Consider the following 24,118-nt stretch of genomic DNA (forward strand, 5'->3'; position numbering starts at 1 on the left):
ATCATCTCACTTCCATGCCAGCAAAATTATTTCAACTGTGGCTACCCTGTAGCACAGAGGGTCTCAGCAAAGACCCCTTAAATAGATAGAGAAGCTAGCTACTTAAGAGTTTACTTAGTATAGAATACATATTATCTATATCCATAAATACATTCACATGCAGTGGGAAACAATATTTTCTTTGGCATTTGGCTGAAGGCCAATTGGGAAGGCAATCATAAGCTACTTGGTAGCATTAGCTGAATTAATGTTAATTAAGTAACATTAAATAAGAGAATAGGCATGTTCTCTTGTGGTATATAACCTAATTAGGATAGCAATAGCTACCATTTGGTGAATTCCTGTGCCCAGAAACTGTGCTAGACGTTTTATGTGCATTCTCGCTAAGCTGTAAACCTCTGTTCAATAAGAACCATTACCTCACTTTACAGATGAGGAAACTGAGGCACAGAGAGATTAAGTAAAGTATCAATAGATAAATATCTGAGAAATATTGGCTGTGGGCTTCAAAGTAGTGTCTTAACTACCTGCAAAGCCAACGTTGTTTCCACTACAGGGTAATGCCTCCACAGGCCATTCTCATGTCTTGCATGTCTAGGTCTCTTATAGCAACAATTGTCATTTGGTATCCTTCCTCTGCTCTTTTATTTTGTTTATAACTCTCCCCAACAAAAGCACATGAGAAAGTCATCTTATGGATAGATAAATATAAAGATAAAGATATAAATAGATGATGGATGGATGGATGGATAGATAGATAGATAGATAGATGGATAGATAGTGTGAGTGTATGTGTATTTACAGACAATTGCACTCTGTGACTTTTAAAACCACCTTGTGGATCTTGTTGGCACATCTTTTGTGCTCTGCTTGTGTTATGGCCCAGGTGTGCAGAGCAACTTGTACACAATAACCTCCCAACCACCAGTGTCATCATGTGCTTTGTGGATGAGGTGTGGTCCACTCTCCTGAGGTCTGTTCATAGTGTCCTCAACCGCTCTCCTCTGCACCTCATCAAGGAGATTCTACTGGTGGATGACTTCAGCACCAAAGGTAAGAAAACTACCCCCTGGAAAATCAAACTTTGATATAAGGCAATAGCAGTTTGGATGGAAATTACAAAAATTACAGGATAATTTGATAAACATTTTACAAATGCCAAATCATTTTTTCATGTTGTGCCTTAGAGGCCTAAGTCCAAACGTCTATGGGATACAGAAATTCAGCACAACTATCCAGGGCCTTGTTCAACTAGCCACCGCAGACTTCCCTTTAGCTATGACTTCTCTACCATGTAGAAGTGATTTTCTAACTACAGCTCCTTGAATTTCCAGAGACCATAAGATGTTCTCTACAGTTGCATAAATAACTTTTTATGGAACCTAACAAGCAAAGACTCCGTAATTAACGGGATGCCTTTCCTACTGATAATAGCTAGAGTTATAGTAAACAATGAAATGGAAGGCCTATGTCCTCTTCTTCAAGAGCAAAGCCTATTATATGTTCAGCTAAGTGTTGAGAAGACAGATTGCCAAAGGGACAAGAAAAATGAGGTTCCAACAGAGTTCAAAGGCAGAATCCACCACTGTCTTTACTTTTGTGTTTATTACAGTGAAGAATCTCTCTCTTTGGAATGTCAAAAAAATTGTGTATGTAAATGGTCCCATGACTGCCAGAGGTCCTAGACCACATTACAAATTCCCAAAATGCAACCCACTTCAGAAAATTTTAGAAAACAGCAAAGAGACAACTATCTTAATAGAGCAGCTTAGCCCTGGTCATGACCCCAAGGACAGGAGCCATTTCCCTCAGCCTCAGAGTACCTACCAGGGTCACACTGAGCTCCAGGAGCAGGGATATACCTAAAGAAAACTGGTTGAAAATTTTAAGAAGTAGTCTCGATAGCATAAACAGAAATAGCATCTAGTTACCAAGCAGATAATAGTCCCTTTAGGAATGACCTATTCGGATTTTGTGGGACCCAAAGCTTCTATGGGGTCCTCTTTAAGAAAAAGAATTCACAATTAGTAGAAAAGTTACCAGCAGAAGTATTCCTAGAAGCCATTCCTACCTGGGATATGTCAATAACTTAATTGCACATAGAAGTAACTGCAAGCTACATAAATATACCCCACAAAACCCCCCAAAAGAGCAAGAGAGCAGAGGTGTGATAAAGAGGGTGTCATAGTAGGAAGTGACAGTGGTCTTAGCCAATTGCAGTTACAATATATTTCTTTTGCAAGTTTTTCACTTTGCATACAATTCTTAGACTCTCCCCTAGGTCTTAGAAGGGGCCTTAGCAAGGGGAAAAGGTTGTGCAGAAACCTGAGCTTTATTTATTTCAAGGTAAATTTGTACCTGTCCTGACAAGTCCTCAGAAAAGGCGAGCCTTCCTCTCGGTAACTTGGCTACACTGAAAAGACGGATTCGGGTTTTGGGAAAACGGAGAGCTTAGAGTATTGAACCCAGAGAAAAATTCATCCAAGAAAATGACATCATGGCTCAAAGAATAAAGTTTAGTGACTATAGTAAATGTCATAGTTTTGGGAATTTGATATTGAAGAGGCACTTCTGGTATGGTCCAGATCTCATTAATTAAAGTGTTTCCTTGTCTATCCTTTCCCTGATATAGACTACCTGAAAGATAACTTGGATAAATACATGTCTCAGTTTCCAAAAGTTCGGATTCTTCACCTCAAAGAGAGACATGGCTTAATAAGAGCCAGGCTGGCAGGGGCACAGAACGCAACAGGTAGGAAGCTGCTAACTTTTTGTTTTGGTTACATTTTTATTTTAGTTTGTTTCCCAAATATACAGAAAATTTGAAATAATAATAATACAGTGAACACTCATATATCCATCATTTCATGCCACAAAGTTTTATGTGCTTCATCACACACATACACATACTCTTTTTCTGAACTTTTGAAAAGGAATTTACAGACATCATGACACCATATCTCTAAGTACCTCAGTAGACATCTCTGAAGAACAGAGACATTCTCTTACATTAGCACAACTTTCATCATCTAAATATCATCCGATAAATGATCTTTTCAAATTTCCTCATTGCTCCCCCATTTTTTAATAACTGTTTCTCACTTTTGAAATTAGAAATCTACTTCAGTGTCATGCACTCATTTGGTTGCTTGGTCTTCCTAGTCTCTCAGTCTAAAATAGACAAGTCCACATATATTGCTTACTTACCCTTGAGTTGTTTTTTTTTTGAAGAGTACAGGCCATTTACTTCGTGCAATTGACCATGTTCGGAAATGTTCTCACTGTTATCTCACAGGATGTTTTTCATGAATACCATATAGAATTCTATTACATAGGTGATGGGAATTGTGGACTTCTTATCACTTCACATCAAGAGACACATGATGTCAGGTCGTCCCAGTGTTGGTGATACTAATTTTAAGCACTTGGTTAAGATGTTGACAGCTAGAGTTTTCCTCAGAGTAGGAAGTAATTTGTGGGTGATACTTTAATCCATGTGAGTATTCTGTTTCCTGACAACATTTTTTTTCACTGCTAACATTCTTTCTTATATTTTAAAATTTCTTATGGAAACGCGTTTTATTTTAAGTTTAACAATGTGTACATGTCAATCCCAAACTCCCAATCTATCCCTCCCCCCCTACCCTTCCCCCTCTGGTAACCATAATTTCATTCTCTAAGTCTGCCTTCACAACATTTTATACAATAATCTAGCAGCCATTGATGATCATTGCTTGAATCAATTATTACACAGAGGACTGCAAATCTGTTTTTCTAAATCTCTCATTCCTTCTTCTTTTATAGCTGGCATTCACTTGTAAAGAAGACATCTCTCTTTTTCTTTTTCTCTTTGCCTCTCTCTCCCCTCTCTCCCTCTTTCTCTTCCTCCTTTCTAACCCCCCGTTATGCCCCCATCACTAAGGATTTATGCCTTGAAAAAGTCAATGTGTATATTATCAGCATTAGTATTAGTATTAGTACTCATATTTGTGTGTGTGCTCAAATCATCCCAAATTTGAGCACTAGGCGCCCCTTCAAGCCTGTGACTTTTTGACCTGACCCCATCGGTTTTGAAGAACTTCAGAATTAATTATCTCTCCCCTGACTTTTGTCTGCTCTTCCAATTGCCCTCTCTTCCCAAAGAGCAACATGCCTTCTTTTCCTCACCTCTTTTTAGTGTGTGGGTATTAGTGGGTGACTGGGGGAGAAGGTATATCTTTTCTCTCCATAAGTATTCTAAAAATAGCATCAAACATTTTGGTTCATTTTCGCATCCTCTCTGGATACACTTGTACCCCATAATAATAGTTGACCTTATGTACTAGGTAGCATTCTACACACTTTCTATACTAATTGATTTAATCCTTACAATAACTCTATGAAGTAGGTACAATCATTTCCCTCATTTTATAGGTGAGAATAAGGAGGCACACTGAAGTTATGACAAGTTCTCCCAGCTAGTAAGTGGTAGAGCCAGGATTAGAACCCAGAAACCTTGGCTTTAGAACCTACACTCGTTTCTACTACATTTTGTTGCTTCTAGACATTTAGCCACCACTCTGCCCCATAAGCCATAGCATTGCAGACTTCCACCAGCTTGGATTCAAGCATTGTCTGATGCCGAGTTATCTGCTCACCTGAGTTTCACTGTCTTGCAACTAGACCCCAGATTTGAAACTTTTCTTATCCCATTGGTTTGCTAACAATTTTCTTCTCTCTATAATGGAAGTTTTAAATTGAAAACAAGCACATCACACCAAAATGGGCATTGTGGTGACAGCTAAGATTGTTAATTATGGACTGCATTTGGAAAAATTTAATGAAATTCTCCATTTGATTTCCTTTGGAAAGTCATTATCCACAAATGATACAAAAATAAAATAGTCAAGAAATAGTCCAAGTGGATAACTTTTGAGCTGAGATCTGTGTGATGAACATTCCCAGGCAAAAGGAACAAGAAATGCAAATGTCTCAATGCAGAAACAAGCTCTGTATATTCAAATTAAAGAAAGAAGTTTATTATGGCTGATGGGTGCTGACCGTGGAGGGAGTGGTAAGAGATGCATTTGGGGAGAAAGGCAAAGGCAGTCTTCTGTAAAGTTTTCTGAGTCACTTAAGAAATGCAGGTGATATTCTTGGTATAATGTGAAGCCAATGAGGACATTAAAAAGGAGAATAAAATTGTCTGACTTACATTTTAAAAGCTCATTCTGGCCATTTTGTAGAGAATAGATATTAGGGAAGTCAGAGAGGATGTAGGGAGACCAGTTAGGAGACTACTGTAGTTGTCCAGGTACCAGAAATGTACTAGGGCAGATAGAGGAAGTGGTCAGATTTAGAATTACTGTGGACACAGAGCCTACAGGACTTGCCATCAGGTAAGATGTGAAGAGAGTGTTAATATGAGGAGTCAAAAAAACCCCTAGAGGGCTTCCCTGGTGGCGCAGTGGTTGAGAGTCCGCCTGCCGATGCAGGAGACACAGGTTCGTGTCCCGGTCCAGGAAGATTCCACATGCCGCTGAGCGGCTGGGCCCGTGAGCCATGGCCACTGAGCCTGCGCGTCCAGAGCCTGTGCTCCACAACGGGAGAGGCCACAACAGTGAGAGGCCCGCGTACTGCAAAAACAGAAAACAAAAAACCCTAGGATTGGAATCTGAACAAGTTGGTGGATGGTGGGGCTATGACCAGAGGAACAGGTTTGGGATTGCAACTGAGCTCTGATTTTGTCCATCTCAGTTTGAGATGAAAATTAGACATCTATACAGAGAAAGCTGATGAATACAGGACCAAAACTGTGCTGCTTATAAAAACTGTCTCTCTGCCTGCCTGGAGCACAAGCCCTGCTGGTAATGATCTCCAGAACAGCCCAAATTGTTAGACAGTATGAGAGGCCACCTTCAGAAGGGGTGCAATGAGCTTGATCAAAGTTATTGCCATTGGCCTTCTCAGTAACTTGTAGTTACACCATAAAATGATTTCTTTGAATTTAGTAAATCCAAATGTAAAAGTGTAAATTTGTTTCTCAGTCATTCATTAACACCCTTGAACACATTAGCTCAGCCTTAGTTTAGTAACTTTCAAACTCTTTTGACCGTGACCCATGTTAAGAAATGCATGACGGATCCTAATATCTTCTTTTCTGTTTTATTTATTTTTTTTAGATTCTGGCCAATGCCAATAAATTGTTTTAATGACTCACTAAGGGGGCACAACTCTGAAAAACTTCAGCGAGGTGCATCTTAATTGCTTGCCACTATGCAGCAGAGAGTGACTTCCCAAACTATCACAGAAGGACTTCTTTTCATTTCCATTTTTTGTGGACACCTTTATAAATGATAATAAAAATGAATTACTTAAAAAAGAAATGGGAAAAAAATAGCTATATACACAATTATATATACATACATCCATACACACATATAGATATATACATAATTATACATATGTGTGTGTGTATATATAACACACATGTATATGAAATAGACAATAAATTAACCAATTACTCTGGCAAACTGCTATAAAGTTTCAAAACATTTGTTCTCAGTTTCTGTCCCTATCTCCCTATGGATGGCAGTGTCTATGGCCCATACTTTGAGCAGCATTAGTGGAGGGCTGCTGTCTGAGTTTGGAAAGAAGCAGAAATGTCTGTTTGATGGGGTTAATAACAGCCTCATCTAAAGATAAATCCAGCTGCCGTGAAATGCACCTGAACCCTGTGGAGAGTTTAAGGGAACTCAGGAGGTCCTGTACCAGATTTAGTCAAGGATGTAATTCAGGGACCATTCAAGGATGGCACTGAGCAGGGCTGGCCAGCCTAGTGAGTCCTCCCAAACTCTCCCAGGCATTCCCCTGACTTCACAAGTAGAGCATAGGCAGCAGCCTGCGGTGAATTTGAAGAGTCTCTATAATCAGAGATCAGCAAAGATACCAGTGTAGAAATCTCCTCTAGAATGCCTGACCAAACAAAGAGATCAAAGATAAGACTCTGAATCCAAAATCTGAGAGTCCTTGACAGCTACTGCTTCCTAAAGACTTACCCTTTAGGATTCAGAGAGGAGGGAAGAGAAGCCACAGGCAAGGTTGAGATTAGCTATCCAAGGACATGAAGAAACAGAAGTCAAGTTGGCCACATTTGGTCTCAGAGTAATATCAGGCTCTCTGAGAGGCTGAAAGAGTCTTCTACAAAATAATAAGGCAAAACTGTAACTCTCTGGTTAACTTTTAGTATGTGGACAACAAGTGACATCTAACTTCTGACCAACTCTCAGGTCTCCTGAAGAGCAACAGTCTTTCTGTAAATTTCTACAACTTGTTTCTGCTGCAGTGCAGGGAAGACACATGCTTTCCTCACCATCACTTACAAATCATTCTGTAAAATTAAATGGGCAGCAGGTCCACATTCATCAAGGAACTCTAAGCACAATGCTCTAGCACTAATTGGTGCTAGCAGCAGTATCCTAAGTTGGTCACCTAAGTATAAGTGGGGGTCTGTGCTCAACAAGGACAGACAATTTTTCAAATGTACAGTTCACTGTCAAGTACATTCACACTGTCGGGCACCCAATCTCCAGCACTCTTTTCATCTCATGAAACTAAAACTCTATACCCATTAAACAACTCCCCATTCCCCCCTCTGTAACCCTTTTAAAACTACCTCCTAGTCTTACTAGTTCCCCCACTTTAATTCCTTTTCACTCTTATAATGTGGAGCGATTTTTCCTTTTCATCATTCCTAAGGCCAAACTTGGAATCTCAAACTCTTCCTTGTCTTCTGCAAAACAAAGTCCCAGTCCTCCACCCCAGAGTTAATGGGACCCACCTTCCTTAGAAGGGACAAAAGCAACTAACTTTAATACTAAATATTCCCTTCAGAGCCTTGGCTCCGCATTCTAAGTGGCTGATCAATTTTTTCCAAACATAAATAATGCTTGCCCCAAGGGACTGCTAGAAACAAAATTTCTTTCATGTCATTATGGAATGAAATTAGAGAGACAAGGAAGAAATTCAGTGAGAAGAAAAGACACTGCCTTTACAACCACATTTCTGGATCAATCCCCAGGACCTTTGAACATGAAGTTTACTTATTCAGTGTATTGCATTTTCAAATAATTGTTTTTCTTCTGGCTCTGTAGGTGACGTGTTGACATTCTTAGATTCTCACGTGGAATGTAATGTTGGTTGGTTGGAACCTCTTCTGGAAAGAGTTTATTTAAGTAGAAAGAAAGTAGCCTGTCCAGTAATTGAAGTCATCAATGATAAGGATATGAGGTAATATTGTCATATTCCACAAGATACTTAAGTGAGTTTTAACCAGCAGCAGAAAGTACTGGTCATACTCCTAATATGTACATTTTTGCAAATCTAAGTAATACACAATTTATCTGTTTAAATAAATGGAAATACATGATAAATATCTTGAGATGAAAGCTGATCAATCCAATTGTTTATTTGATCATCACACATTCTTAACCCTTAATGCCAATAAATACTAATACTCATTGTCCAGGTCTTTCCTCTTTCTATTCAACTGAACCCCAAAATATTTATTTTCCTTAAGATTAGTTTTTCTTTTTGTGGTATCTGTATGTATACCTGTATATATGTACACATACACACATATATTCCTAAGTGGGTTTTTTTCCTCAAAAATGGCCAGAACATTATTAAAAGAGAAGTGTAAGTTAAAAGTGAGCAATCCAGCCAGTTGGTCACTGATGCAAATTATACTCATACATTTTATTGAAACGTTGTTAAAAAGTTTGTGATGATCTAAAATCATCTGCGTAAGCACTTGTTTCATTCACTTGCACAAGACTTGATGTCGGGTTGATTAAGCGTATGTGTATGATCTCAGGTAGCCCTTTGGTTTTTTTTCCTGGACTAGTTACATGACAGTGGACAACTTTCAAAGAGGCATCTTTGTGTGGCCAATGAACTTTGGTTGGAGAACAATTCCTCCAGACGTTGTTGCAAAAAACAAAATTAAAGAAACTGATATAATAAGGTAAGTGTGTGAAACTTAAGATTAGGAAGGCATCATGTATCTTTCTTATAAAGGCATAGGAAGCAATCCCACAAAACTAGTATATGCTATCAGTCTATAGAACACCAAGAATTACAGTTCTAGCCAATAAATGACCAAAAGCAAAAAAAGTTTTCCTGAGAAGTTAGTTTCCCACAACCAAAACTCACGTTTTCAGTGGGCAATTGCACCCTATCCAGCCCTGAACCAGAGAAATTCACAAACACTACTCCTGTTCTCTGGGATTTGCAAACTAAGAAATATAAGCCGCTTAAATGTGCTGCATAAATGCTATATAAACACACATAATATTAAAGTCAACATGAGTAAAAATTAAGAGTAAATAATAGTAATAGAGATATCATTCTAATTCTTTTTGAGTCTAATCCTGTACTTTCTATGGGAGGGGTGCCAAATTCTGTGAATAAATTGAGAAAGAGACACAGAAGCTGGATGCGAATGATAATTGGGACTTCATTGCTGGAGAAACTGCATTGAAGAACACAGCTTAGACCTGAAGCCAAAGTGGCGGGAGCTTTCTAACACTTCCCCCAAAGTCTAGACTTGCAGGACGAGCACTCAGCCAGCCTCAGGCAGAGCAGGGGGAGCCCTGAAGCTTTCCCTGTTGGAGAGAGAACGTGAGTAGACATAAGCCAGCAAGTCCCCAAAGAAAGCCTGAGCCTAGCCTGTGCATTGCAGCATCCTTTTCCTGAACTTACCCCTCAGAAAAACACACCTCATGTCCTGCCAGATGTGATGCTTTTCACAATTGATACTCCTAGCAAGCGAAGTAAGGGTATGATCATTTATTAAGCACTGTGCAACCTCTCTATAACCCTAGGAGAGAGGTTGTGGTTTTCCCATTAGAGATAAGGAAATTGAGACTTAAGAGAGTTAAGTAATTTTCCTGGGGATGTACAGCTTGTACAAGAAGAAACTGGGATTCAAACACAGATCTTCCTGGATTTAATAATCTTGCTCTGATCTTACATCTAAAGAACCTCTTTGCCTTTTTCAGTCTCCCATTTTGAGGGTCAATGTAGTGATTGAATTCAGATTACATTCAACATAATGTTAGAAAGGGAATACATTCTGGATAATCTGGAAAGGACATTTGGGATACAGATAGAATATGCACTTAAATCATGGGGAAGGGAGGTAAGTGTGCAGGAGGAATTACTTCACCCTTGAGATTGCTGCACAGCCTAAAAGCAAGGCAGGCTCTCCACACAAACCGCTTTCAGCTGGCTCCATGGTGACCACCATGGGAAGTGATGACTGCCTTGTCTAACTGCTGACTCAAATGTAGTTTCTGTTCCCCATGACCAATAACAGCAGTGAAGGCTCTGGAGTCAGACCCTTTGGGTTTAAATCTGAACTCTACTAGGTACTAGTGGTGACTTTTAAAAAGTTTCTTAACCTCTTTGAGTCTCTGTTTCCTCATTTTTACTTTAAGACTAACAGAAGTAGCTACCTCTTGGATTGTTTTGAGAATTAAATCAGATAATACTATATATAAAGCGCTTTAAAAAGTGTTTGCCACATAACAAGCTGTCAGTAAAGTTTGTGTACAGTTGAGGCAGTATAGCGGGGGAGAAATCATAGAGTCAAGCCAGATCACCCAAATTTGAACCCCAGCTGTACAGCCTACCAGTCTGTGACCTTAGGAAACTTCGTTACCTTTTCTGGGTTGTAGTTTCTTAGTGTTACATACAGGATTTTTGTGAGGCCTGAGTTAATACATATATAACACTTACAACAGTGCCTGCCGGGTCTTCCCTAAACAGCACTAAATAACTGTTATTAAAAATAACATCTCTGGAGAATTTGTGTCAGGGCATACACGACAAGTAAGAATCCTAGTTCCAGGCCCCATCTTTGCTGACCCTAGTCAAGTTCTGTCACATAAACCAGGGAATTTGTCACTTAGATGCTGAGTGACTTCTTTCAAGACCTCCCCATACTTGGTAAATATTCTAAAATGCCTCCTAGTAGGGAACCCACTCTAAAAGTTGAGCTCCCATGACATGCAAGATTAAAAAACCAACTTTTCTTTTTGTAGATGCCCCGTCATGGCAGGTGGATTATTTTCTATTGATAAAAAATACTTTTTTGAACTTGGAACATATGATCCTGGGCTCGATGTTTGGGGTGGAGAAAATATGGAGCTCTCTTTCAAGGTATCACCAAGTGTTTCTCAAATTCTCTTTACAATTAAGAGTTTATCATTTTTAAACAGTTTCATTTTACTAATACAATCAGATATGTTACTGCCTCTGGGAGGAAATTTCACAGAAATATTAGGGCCTCTGGATTAATGTCTTCATATTCCAGATTGAATTTGGAAGAATCAATAACTCTCATGAAATTTATTGGAGTTCCCTCATATTTCACAACATGGTTTCTGCATCTGAATGTGGGGAAAATAACTGTCTGCCATTCAGTGTAAATGATGTGGGATGCATACTTGACATAAAATTACTCTCATAGGTTTTTCTAATATATTAGAAATAACGAAATTGTTTAGTAATGGGCCGTCTTGGAGAGCACAAGTGACAGAAGAATAAAAAGAGCTACTAGGGAAGGCCACCAACAGGCGATAGTACAGCATCTTAGGACGTCTCAGATAACTCTGGATATTTATATAACCATTGATTCATATCTGAGAAAGCGGTGCCAGCAGCCATAGTGGAGAGCATCCAAAGCACCTGATTTCCTATGGAGTGGGGCGTATATAGTAACAGGAGTATTACTTTGAGCTCTTGATCAGGAAGAATTGTCTTCAGTTGTGTCCACAAGTCATACAGATCATTCCAAGATGTGAGAAGGGGACATTGAAAAAATGGAAATATATATTCCTTTCCTTGATCTGACTAAAGCAGGAACTCATGTTACATATTTCATACATTGGGATTCTGTTAGGATATTTTTAGAAAAAAACAAGATTTACACAGGATAGGAAAAGAGAAATATATATATTTTTTAAGAATCCTAAAATGGTCCACAGCAATATACAAAACTAAATAAACCTGTTGAGTTTAATTTTCTGTTGAAAAGGATTTCAGAAGTGAAGAGTAGTACTTCAACAGGGGTAAAAAGTTGCCAGGTGGCTTCTTGTCATTAATTGCCCATGATTTGTGGACAATCACTGGATAATTGGTGCGTGTCATCAAATTGTTCCAGGTGTGGATGTGTGGTGGCGAAATTGAGATCATTCCCTGTTCCCGAGTGGGCCACATATTCCGAAATGACAACCCATATTCCTTCCCCAAAGACCGGATGAAGACAGTGGAACGGAACTTGGTGAGGGTGGCTGAGGTCTGGCTTGATGAGTACAAGGACCTCTTCTACGGCCATGGAGATCACCTCATAGACCAAGGGTTAGATGTCGGAAACCTCACACAACAACGGGAACTTCGAAAGAAACTAAAATGCAAAAGCTTCAAGTGGTACTTGGAGAATGTTTTTCCAGACTTGAAGGCTCCCATAGTGAGGGCAAGTGGTGTGGTAAGTTCAAGCAGCAATTTAAAATCTGACCTCGTAAAAAGACAATGCAAAAACCCTTTTGAAAATGCATGGGGAAGAATGAATTATTACATTATAAATAAACAGCAAAAATGAGTGCAGAGGAGACCAGGCGTGGTTGAGGACTACATACATTGGGTAAACTTGAGGAAGGCTTCCAGGCGGCCATGTTCATTGATCAATTCAGTGAACACGTCCCGAGTGTCAAGAAACCAGGCAGTATTCAGGACTGGATTGTAGGGTGATGAATGAAGTAGACTTGATCCCTTCTCTGTGGAGCTTAAAGTTGGGTAGGATAGAAAGATAATAAACAAATAAGCAAGTAAACTGTAAATAAAAAATATAATAGCTTTTATTTAGGGAACTGGCCACAAGTCATGAATTATTCTTAGAGTAGTCAACTCTGTGGAGACATTGAAGGCCAGGCCTGAAAGACCAAGCGTGGCCAAGCTGTAAAGAAGAGAGCCATGGGCAGAGGATGCCCTTTGTGCAAAAACTCTAAGATGGGTGAAAATTTGAGGATTTCAAGAACTGGAAAGAAGATGGATGTTGTTATCAGGGTGTGAAGGAGGGAAGGATGGCACCAGATGAAGGTGAAGAGAGAGGAAGGAGATGCATCACACAGGTCCTTGCAGGCAGAGTAAGGATTTTCTCTCTCCCTCTCTCTCTCTCTCTCTCTTTCTTTCTTCAGAATGTAATTGGAAGTTGCTGAGTAGGGTTAAGCAATGGGGTGGCGTGATTTAATTAGAATTTTAGAGATTTCAAAGAGGAATTGAAAATAACAGAAATTGTCAGGCAATAGCAGGGAAAATTCCAGGGCACAAGATAACATACCAAAAGGAAAGAAGCCAAACTTGATAGGTTGGATAGAGTACAAAGCTAAGAAAAGTCAAGGAAGGAGAGAAACTCTAAAAAAAAAAAAGAAAGAAAGAAAGAAAAAAAAAGCCATTTCAAAACCTTTCTAGGAGCGAGGCTTAATTTGAAGAGGATGACAAGATATGAGAACACTTATCATAGACTGGGTTTAGAGATGGTTAGTCAAGCCTTGACCTAGAGGTCTTCTCCAGTAATGCAAATTTTTAATCTCTTTTTAGGTCATATTTTTTCAGTTCTTCCTAGAAAGTGGATTGTACAAACCCAGTCTTTCTCTGCCTAGAAAATCTCCTGATGACAAGGACACTTAGTAAGGCCATTCCCCTTGATGATATAAAGAGATCCCAGAAAAGCGAGAAAGAGAGGAAACCAGTCTGGGAATTTGCTCTGCTTTTATAAAATTCAACTGACAAATAAGTATATGTAACCTGTTTGTGTATGACATAATTGCCACCTTTGTAGGTCAAAATGCAATAGTTGCTACTTCAGATGGTTCAACCTGATATTTTATCTTAGATAACTCATTAGGAAGAATAACCTGGTTTATACACTGTTCAAATAACATGCTTGTAAAATAAATTTACATTTTTAAGACGCTATTTCCTGAGCAGGATAAAATAAAAAGAAATTATCAGCGTAGTAACTTTTTCCTGTCCTAACAGCACAGAATCTCAGCAAGAGCATTACTGAACTTTAACCACCAGAGGGAACTAAAAAACTATCTTTTGCTCCTCTTTGAGGCTAGCTTGTATAATAGTTCCCGTGAAATTTTTGAAGAGCTCTCCTAATGAAACAGCCTTCTGCTGATGCCTGAGCTTTAATACAACAAAATGTGGAAAATATTTTTTAAATGATTTTAACAAATTCTTTCTATTTTCCTCCCTATTTGCCGCCTTCCTTAGACAAATTTTAATAAAATGACATTTGCTCCCTTCTGGAGCAACCAGTAGGGAGTATTATTCCTATTAAAACAAACAAACAAACAAACAAAAAACCTTTCTCCAGGCAATTCAGAGTAAGATTAACTAGACCATTATTTTGGATAGATAATCATGTAAAGTTCCAAGAAAATAAAATCCACAGCTTTTTTTTACTTGCTCCATATTTTCCCCTTCTTTCAACCTACACACTAAGGAAAGTTTGACTTTTTAAAAATAAGAACAAATCTTTTCTCACTGAACCAAAAATATTTGAAAATAATAAAGTAAAAGAACCTCACCAATAATTCGTATTCATATTGGATAAAACTCAGCAAACAGCTTCTAGCCTAGTGTTTAACGATTCTGAGATAAACCATAGGGAACTCCCACCTCCTAAATTGGAAATGAAATAATTCAAAATGGATAATTTAAAATTTGTGTACTTCCTAATTTAAAAAAAAAAAGATTGACATAGTTTACAATAAAAGCATGGATATAATTTTTTTAAAATGAAAAGTTAAAAACCAGTTTTCAAAACTATTCATAATGAGATAAAGAATAACAATTCCATAGCACTTCATAGACCATTCCTATATGAAGGAAAGCAGTTTCTCCAGTAATTTCCAAAAGAAGGGAAGGGAAACAGATCTTCATATGAAGTGGGAGAGGGGAGGCAAGGGATAGAAAAGTTTTCTCTCTTTCTAAGGCTTTCAGTGCTTGGAAGAAGGGATTGTGAGAAATAAATACAAAGAAATCAATTAAACCAGGGGTTCCCAAACACTGTTCTGAGCGAAGTTATTAGTTGTGCAGTCAGAAATAGGATTCCGTGGTCAAATGTATTTGGCAAACTCTCGTACCATGTTGCCTTTCAGAGCCGCGAGCTAAACATTAACCTACACTCAGTACCGAAGGTTCTGAGAAGTTCTGGACTAAGGCAACCTGTTCAACTGTACTGAAGCCAGAGTTTTCCAAATTCATTTGAAATAAGATATTTTCTGCATAATCTACAAGTACAGGAGTTTATATTTATTTCTGTTAAGATCCAGAGAGCAATTGGGACAGCATTTCCTTTCTTTCAACTCCAGGATTATTCTACCTCCGTGCACTTTTATTTATTAATCCTTTCTCTGAAGTTCATGGTGGTGGATTCCTTCCATAGGTTCTGACTGCTGTCGCTTACTAATGATGGGTTGTCTCCTCCCAAATTTGTCATTGTCCAGTCACAATTTAAATTGTGAATAGAGCTTCCTTTGAGGATTTCTGATGGAGATTCTCTTCTTCTAGAAATGTTTTGCTTGCCAGTCACCCCAGAGGTAACAAAACTGGTAGATTTTTATGTTTATTTTTGTGCTTTGAGGGTTCTATCAGTGTTCCTAGCCAATGCTAGTGGTGTAAGTGTGCATCTCAAACCAAAATGAAGGTTGATGTAAGGTTTCAGATTCCCACGGGAGAACCTAGCTTCCCCTTTGTCCCCCTGTGCTAATGGGTAAATTGTTTTTTCCCAGTATACCATTCCACTGAGGGTCTAACTTTTTAGCTTTCCATCATGTGTGGAAGACCTCAATTCCAACTCTGGCTTATCCATGCTCACTATTGGTCCCCTGCTTGCCAGTATTTGCAATTTTCTCTCTTGTTTTCACATTTTTTTCTGCACTTTCTGGACCCTAAAGATGCCCCTTAACTTTCTTGCAAGAAAAGTTATGTATGTAAAAGTGAGAACCAACCCGCTGAGCACTGTGTTATGAAGTCTGGCAACTCTGTGAGCTACATAGCCTGCGTCCTACAGCCCTCCAGGGTTAGAGCTCTTTGTTAGGCGCCCTGGAACAGAAAGGACACAAACAAAGTCCCTGGCAACAAAGACCTCCCCACTTCCCAGCACAGGGGGCTTCCCTGAGTGTAGACACTTAGCTCTACACAGCTCTTTTAGATATCTGAGAAGTCCAAATTGTGTTATTAACCCACCATCTCGTTAGACCTGCCCAGAATGTCAAAGGGAGCAAGAGAATCAATATTTTTCCACATTAAATGATGACTTATAGAAAGCTGCCTCCATACTGGACCTTAGAAATCCATTAAAAACCTGGGGCCCTGCCAGAAAGTGCCTTTAAGCTTGGCTCTGTATTAACTTGCGTAACTTCCCTATAATGAATTGTTGCTTGCCTGAGTCATTAGGAAGATTCTGACCAGGAGTCAGCTGGAATCTGCTGTTTTTGAAGGACTCAATTTATCTATGATTCAGTGCCTAAGCAGTCAAATAGCTTGGAGGGGTCAGCCAGGGAACAGAGCCCATAACCGCTGCTTTGATTAAATTGTAAGTATGTGCATTGACTTTTAATATATGCATCAGACAAACTTGAGACAAGAAAATAACTACTTTTCATGCCACCTTTTTCTCCTTTCCTATTCAGCATTCCAGGCAAGGGTTACTTAAGAGCCTCTGTTGGCTCTGTGGCTGAATCGCAGGCCTGAATTGACAGATGGAAGCCGTACTTTAGCAAGATTACATTATGTCTGTGTTAGAGATAGCAACCAATAAAATTGTATAGTGCTAAGTAATGCTATTAACTTAACTATCTTTTAACCCTATTATAGTTTTATGTTTTGTGTTTTCTGAATGTCTTGTTCTACTTTAAAATATCTTTTCTTAACGCATGTTTTATATTTCGCTTCCTAGCTTATTAATGAGGCCTTGGGTAAATGCATTTCCATCAAAAACACCACAGCCATTCTGGAAGACTGTGATGGGAGCAGCAAGGTATGCTGAGTTGGGTTTTTTTCTCTCATGGTAGGTACAGTTGATAGTAGGTGCAGGTGTCGTTGATAGGTGCAGGCTATGACATATTCATCATTCACTTGAGAAATTCATTTTCGCCTACAGAAACAATAATTAGTTTCTACATTTCTGTGTAATGATAGGGTTGGTGACAACAGGGTCCACTTCTAAATATAAAAGACAGTGACTGAGGGAATAAAGGTGGATACTGTAGTCAACCCACCGGCGACCCAGTTCTGGTTCCATCCCTTGTAAAAAATGTGTCAACTGGAAATGTCTTAACCCTTAGGTAAATGGCAGTAATAATAGTGCCTACTCCAAAGCTGGTGTGAGGATGGAATTAGATAACACAAGTGAAGCCTGTAAAAGAATATCTAACATTTGCTGCTCCACAAATTTTCACTGCTATAGTAATAAAGACAAAAATGGGAAAAGTAACTCATTACATATAAAGACAAAATGATAAAGAAACTAAAGATGGTACATATTTTAAAATAATTAATCTAAGGGAGCAATTTTACTCTCTGATTCCACCCACCCCCCCACACACACGTTATCCTACATCTTAAGGGAGTAATACAAATTGCACAATTCATGATCCATGGTGGAAAACTCTAAGCAGAATTTCAACAGACTCAGAGCACAAATTTAGGGGAGGGAGTAGGGCCAGGGAGAACAGAGCAAGGACTCTGCAGGGCTGGAGGTGAGCTCTGAGTGCTGGCACCTCCCTCTCCAACATATGTTTCCTAACAACTCATTCTGTGGGGACAGTTATCAGTTTGGGTACCAAATAGGACTCACAGGAACATACACTCAGGAGTTGAACTCACCCCCTAAAATTGCAGGTAAATTCTTTGATAGAGAAATTTTTTGTGATGAGAATCTAGGCTTTCCAAGACTTACTCCTTGGCTTTGACTTAGAGGTATTGCTTGTATTTTCAAGCACATCCCACCTCTACCTCTTAATTCAAAGCTGGTATAATTCAGCTATGGATTGTAAACTTGAAGCTAATGGAATTCGTTCTTAATTAGGAAAGAGGAGACAGAGGAAAGAGAAAAGTGTCAAAAATCAATTGAAAGAAGTAATTTTCACGTATTAACAATTCAAAGAGGAAATAAAGTAGTAAATTGTAAAACAAAACCATAAGCAGTCCTAATTATATGAAAGTAAAATATTAACTAATGCAATCCTTCAAGACTCATCATTATAGTGACTTTCTGTGTCTGATTAACTGGTATTTTATCTGAAATCCAAGTTCTCAATAACCACTAAGTCTCTCGAAGGGATGCTAGGAGACAAAAAGTATGAATCATGGAGCCCCTGCTTTTCACAAACGCCCATTTTCCTTTTTGTTTTGTTACTCATTTTTAGTTTCTGCTTCTTTTGGTTGGTTTGAGTAATAAAAAGTAAAGGAACATGGAGGAAGTTAACTTATTTTTAGCAGAATTAATGAGGCTTAATATTAAGCCAGTGACTGTAGCATTCATCCAAAAAAGCTCAAAAGGAATAAAACCCTAGCATTGAACCATCAAGCCCTATCCGTCACCTTACTTAAAATGTCTCCTTAGTTATTAACTTTTCTACTAGTTGAAATGTCCCTTTTCAAGGTAAGAGTTACCTTCTTCTAGTAGCCACATAAATCCTTGTATTATGACATGTTCGTGCTTCTCAAATTTAATGTGCACTCAGATCACCTGGGGAGTTTGTTACAATGCAGATTCTGATTTAATAGGTCCATAGTGGGGACTGAGATTCAGCGTTTCTAAGTAGCTCCCAGGAGATGCTAATTTTGGTCCAGGTACTACCCTTTGAATGGAGAGTTCTAACACAATAACATACTTGATAATCTAAGTCAAATCTCAGTTACGTTACAAATGATCCATTAGATAAAAGTATTTAGATAGATTTTACCAGCAGTCTATTTTCTTAAAATATGTTTACATTGGTGCAAAACAACAAATTTCCCACACACCTAGACATTTAGAGTATATTGACGAGGCAGATAGTACTAGATTGTAAGAAAACTGGAGAGAAGTATTTATAAAAATTAAGAACATCGTTCCATTACCTAAAACAGTATTTATTTTAAACATACAGTTGGCGACTCCCCAAAACTGGACATCTCCAAGAGCCGTTCCTGTGAACTGGGGGATGCTGACATAGTAGCAAAATGGCGATTCCTTATGCTACCAGCAAAGAAAGATTTTTAACCTTTCCTATAATAGAACAAAGCCTCTAGGAGTCCAAATGTCTAGTCTTAAAAAAAAGAAACATAATAATTCCCATCAAAGTAATTTAGGACTGTAACTTGGATCTCCCTGTAGCCCCAATGGCCAGGGGCCTAAATCATGTGTTGGTCTGAATGTTCCAATACTTCAAGCAACAAGGTAGTCTGGCATTCAGAACACCTAAAATGACATCCATTTGCAGATACATACTAATTGTACTAAATACTTTTTTTTATTGCAACTAACACTTATTGAGGCCTTACTGTGTGCTCAACACTTGAGAGTCATTACCCCAAGGTTTTGAGATAGACACTATAGCTATCCAACTTAAAAATGATAAAAATGAGATTAGACAGGGTAAATAATATGCCCACATGATCAGAATTGAAAGTGGCAACACCAGGATTTGAACACAGAACATCTGACTAGAGTGCCTGTATTCTTAAGCGTTGCTAACAAAAACGTTTGACAAAGCTGCTACTTGTGTGTGCCATTGGAAGTCACCTTCTTATTCATTTCACCTACAGCTTCAACAATTTAATTACACCTGGTTAAGACTTATTAAACAAGGAGAATGGTGTTTAGCTCCCTTCCCTGATAACGGAGCCCTGAGGCTGCACCCTTGTGATAACAGAAACAAAGGGCTAAAATGGCTGCATAAATCAACATCCGTCTTTCATCCAGAGCTGGTAAGAGAATATTTGCACCTGTTGCTTACCACAAATCCAACTTTCAATTAAATGGGACATAAAACCTTCATTGTCAGCTTCCTCAATCGAAGACTTAAATGTGTTTGGGACAATAGAGACAGTGTGAAAGTTCATACAGAGAGATAAACAGATATTTTCTATAAACTGTCGAGTCTTTTTAAATTCTTTTCACAAAATTTATTTCAAATCAGTTATTTTAAGTAGAACAGTCACCAGGTTCTTTTGGTTAAATTGCTATTGCCATCTTTGTTTCTAAAAGTCATTTGCTTCAGTCAACTAACAATGCCAAAAGAAAGGTGTATAAGCTAGAATTGGTTCTCACTGGTTACCAGGAAAGTTTACAGGGACAGTATATGGGAAAAGTGAGAAGCAGTGTGCTTCCCACAAGCCCTGCACTTAGTGTGAACCTGGTTCCACATCCTGCCTCCTTTCTATGTAGAGAGACTTTCTCATGCCCTCTGGTTCCCAGAGGCCTAGGCTCTGAGCGGGTGCTGGAACCAGCTCCAACCAGCCTGGGGGAGCTGGCTGTGCACAGCTCTTGCCAACTTCACATTCAGCAATGTCACATTGGTAACTTGAAACCAGCCGTGATGCAAGTATTTATACCCATGCTACTGTTGAAAAATTAACCAGTCGATCTAAGAAAGAATTGGAAAATTTTATTCGAGTCAAATTTGAGGATTATAACCCAGAAAGAGCATCTCAGAAAGCTCTGAGAACTGTTCTGCCTGTTAGAAGTCAAGACACCGTTTATATAAGTTTTTTAAGACACAGGGCTGCACATTAAATAACGAATTATTGACAATTTACACAATCCAGATTTAAGTGCCATCGTGGTGGGTCATGTGACCCTTCACAAGATCAGGAAGGACTGTTCTCTTTTAAGGAGTTGTTGACGCTAGAAGAATGTTGTTTATGGTTGAGCAGGTATTCCTGCTGATGGGGGAGGTTTGGTCAATGCATAATGTGGAGACACAATGCATAGATGGAGGAGAGGGGAGGCCAAAAGGCAGAGAAGAATTTTTATGTTTAAATTTTTCTTGTCTTGCCATAAATATGAATTTTATTTCATACTACAAATCGGGGATGTTTTACCAGAGGTCCAGTTGTGCATATTTACCAGAACATCTGTGCTCTATTCTATTCACTCTCAAAGTCTTCTGTTTCCCCCAATTATATTTTAATAGGACACAAAGTCATAAGCTTTGGTGTAGGATCTTGGAGTGGCAGGAATAATTTCAAGCCTGCCTTCTCAAATTTTCTGCTATCTCACTAGCAGGTAGCCACCAAATCCACTGAACGCATTGAGTATGCGAGACCATCATTTTGCTCAGGGATGAACCCTGAAGTAAGCACACTTTTTTCTTTGGAGCGCCTCCATTCTTTTTGATGTCACAGCCAGTGACTGTTCTCTTCATGACATTTTTCTTCCTGCTCAGGATCAAAATTAGGACCTAAGCAACACCTCCTCCAATCTTTCTTTCTATAGATCATCCCTGTTATATTTCAGTTCCTTCTGGACAATATTTTTTTCTTTTTAGTGATGATGGTTATTATTGAGTTATTCAGAAAAATTAGGAATTACCAGTGTGTGAGCTGCTAATTTCACATTGCATAGCGTTAAGAAAATCTGTAAACACATATTGAATAAATTACATCTTACCTTCTGCTTTCTTAACCCTGTGCCAAAGATGAGCAACAGAGAGAGGGAGAGAGAGATAGGTAGATGGATAGATAGATATAGATGGATAGATAGATAGATAGATAGATAGATAAGGAGGGAGGGAGGAAGGGAGAGAGGGGGAGAGAGAGAGGGGGAAAGATTGAGATTGCGAATGAGAAAAAGAATACATTTCTCATCTTCAAGTGAATCTGTTATCAGAAAAGATATTAGGCTGGTGAGAAAATATTTAGGAGCTGACAGTCCTTAAATTACATAGGGCTTACTTATAAACTGGATTGGGCCCACTGAGAACTTAGGCCTTTATTCGCTGATTTTTGTATAGGCCCAACACTGGTCTCCTTAATGGTAAGCCAATTTGTAAATAAGGTAATTTAATTAAGCTGGCAAAAATCAGAAAGCTGTTCCCCTACCTTGTTTGTGCCTATGACTTTGTAACATGTTACATAGCTGCCTTCTGCCTTGGGTTCCCCTTTTCACGATGCTAGGTGTCATGGAGGTGAATATCTTGACAATTATCTTTCTTCTTTTTTCAGTATTTTGGTAGTTTTCATACTAAACCTCCTAGGTCCCCCAAGATGTATAAGTCTTAAAAAACAAAAGAAATGGAGAATAAGACTATGAATAACAGGAACATGTCTCTTCTTTTAGAAAGCGTTAGGCATTGAGAGCTTCATGGAAGGCGGAAGTGTGATAGTGAGTTTGACCCCGGATACCAGTGAGCTATTAAAATTATACATTTCTGAATCTGCATTTAAAAGGTGTCCTCTAGGTCAGCCCTCCTCAAATGCTGTGAACTGTGGCCACCTAAAAGGAAAAGGCTCACAGGTGGCGTCTAGGATTTGGATATAGAATGCCCCTCCAATACCAGTTTCCACATTGTGTTTTTTGTTGGGGACAAGTTATTTAGTTACCTCTTTACAACCCAGGAGCAGAACATTGTAGATAATCCAGAATGAACTTCTCAATGTTATCTCTTTTACAAAACCTTGAGCATACTCAAGCATCATATTCCCCAAATCCTACAAGGGTAACATTGTTTTTGTAAGAGCATCTCTAAAATAAATTATTATGAAGTCACCCCTGTTTGATAAATTTTTAAAGCATTTCAAAACAACATATATATATTATATATATAATTAAATATATATATATATATAATTAGAATGATCTTTGTCACAGTCATGGGTAATTGAGAGGATTGGTAAGTGAAAAAATTATAAACCCATGAGCAAGTTCTAAGTAGGTTATCAACCATTTCTAGGACATTCAATAAATATTAAGCAATAATAGAACCTCTGGAATACCTATGACTTTCTCTAATCACGTCTGGACTTTCTGGACATCAGGCATTATGTACTCTCAGAGATCGTGATAGGAAACTCATAAATAAAACACATCATTTCTAGCACTTTTTATTCCAAATTTGCATTCTAAGTCACAGACTTAAGAAATTAACTAACACACTTTTTATAATGGTGTGTATTTTTTCTTACTACCAACAGTGAGGCAGCCAGTGATCAAATATAGTAAATGCCATCTGGAATTATTTCCTTTAAATAATATAGCTATCAGCCATATCATCAGAAAATTCTTCTTTTGCCTCATGAAGAATTAAAAGTCTTGTAGCTTGGAGAATGTGAGAACTTAGTTTGAGATAAAGACAAACTTAATACTGCCTAAAACCTGTGTTTATGTTATTAATTTTGTTCAGGAGAATTCCTGAAAAATCAAAACTGTAATTACCTAATTTTTTATTGGTTTTCATTTTCTTACATCACAATTGTCAAATTCAGTCTGTGGCTCATTCTCAGATCCTGTTTCTCTCCAGGTGAATCACATTGTTTTTGGAAACTATCACCAGTTGTTATGCTTAGAAGGAAATTTCTCTCAGAAGACCCTGAAAGTTGCTGCTTGTGACCCAGTGAAGCCATATCAAAAGTGGAAATTTGAAAAATATTATGAAGACTGAGGAGGAACTGATGTCTTTATCTAGTAAATCTATTAGACACTGTGACTATGAACTTGGTGACTATTTCTCCATGCTAGTTCAGATTCTTCAAAATTAATAACATTTGAATGGAAGGTTTTTTAAAAATCACAATATTTGAGATGCCAAAAGTTACTCAGGGAAACAGTCCAACATTAGATTGGAGTCCTTCTTCAGCACTAGATGGGCGTTTGAATTGCCTGCTTTCCACCCTGTTCTGGAACAAAGCCTTCAAGTTTCCACATGCCATCTAACAGGTAACTGGAAAAGAAGACAGAAGTACTTGGAGAAGCACAATGATACTCATGAAGGCTGAGTTTGATCATAACCAGCTCTTTTGGTCCACAAGTAGGTATAATCAGTGAGAACCTGATCCTTTATTTGCTGTTTTTTCA

The 24,118-nt window shown here is 38.4% G+C and overlaps 1 protein-coding gene across 1 annotated transcript in view; it reads left to right on the forward strand.

Moving 5' to 3' along the window:
- The window catches only part of GALNT5 (polypeptide N-acetylgalactosaminyltransferase 5), a gene marked incomplete at both ends in the record, with an annotated part of 36,783 nt that extends 13,078 nt beyond the window's left edge, over positions 1-23,705 (forward strand). The window contains 9 exons of the mRNA XM_079710585.1: positions 887-1,053; positions 2,633-2,752; positions 8,133-8,268; positions 8,885-9,004; positions 11,085-11,202; positions 12,206-12,529; positions 17,015-17,095; positions 19,870-20,031; positions 23,565-23,705. Of these exons, the coding sequence (XP_079566711.1) occupies positions 887-1,053; positions 2,633-2,752; positions 8,133-8,268; positions 8,885-9,004; positions 11,085-11,202; positions 12,206-12,529; positions 17,015-17,095; positions 19,870-20,031; positions 23,565-23,705 (1,369 nt within the window). The remainder of the gene's footprint in view (positions 1-886; positions 1,054-2,632; positions 2,753-8,132; positions 8,269-8,884; positions 9,005-11,084; positions 11,203-12,205; positions 12,530-17,014; positions 17,096-19,869; positions 20,032-23,564) is intronic.
- Positions 23,706-24,118: the final 413 nt, after the last annotated feature.

The sequence above is a fragment of the Hyperoodon ampullatus genome, assembly GCF_949752795.1.
Source record: "Hyperoodon ampullatus genome assembly, chromosome: 8".
Taxonomy (NCBI): Eukaryota; Metazoa; Chordata; class Mammalia; order Artiodactyla; family Ziphiidae; genus Hyperoodon; species Hyperoodon ampullatus.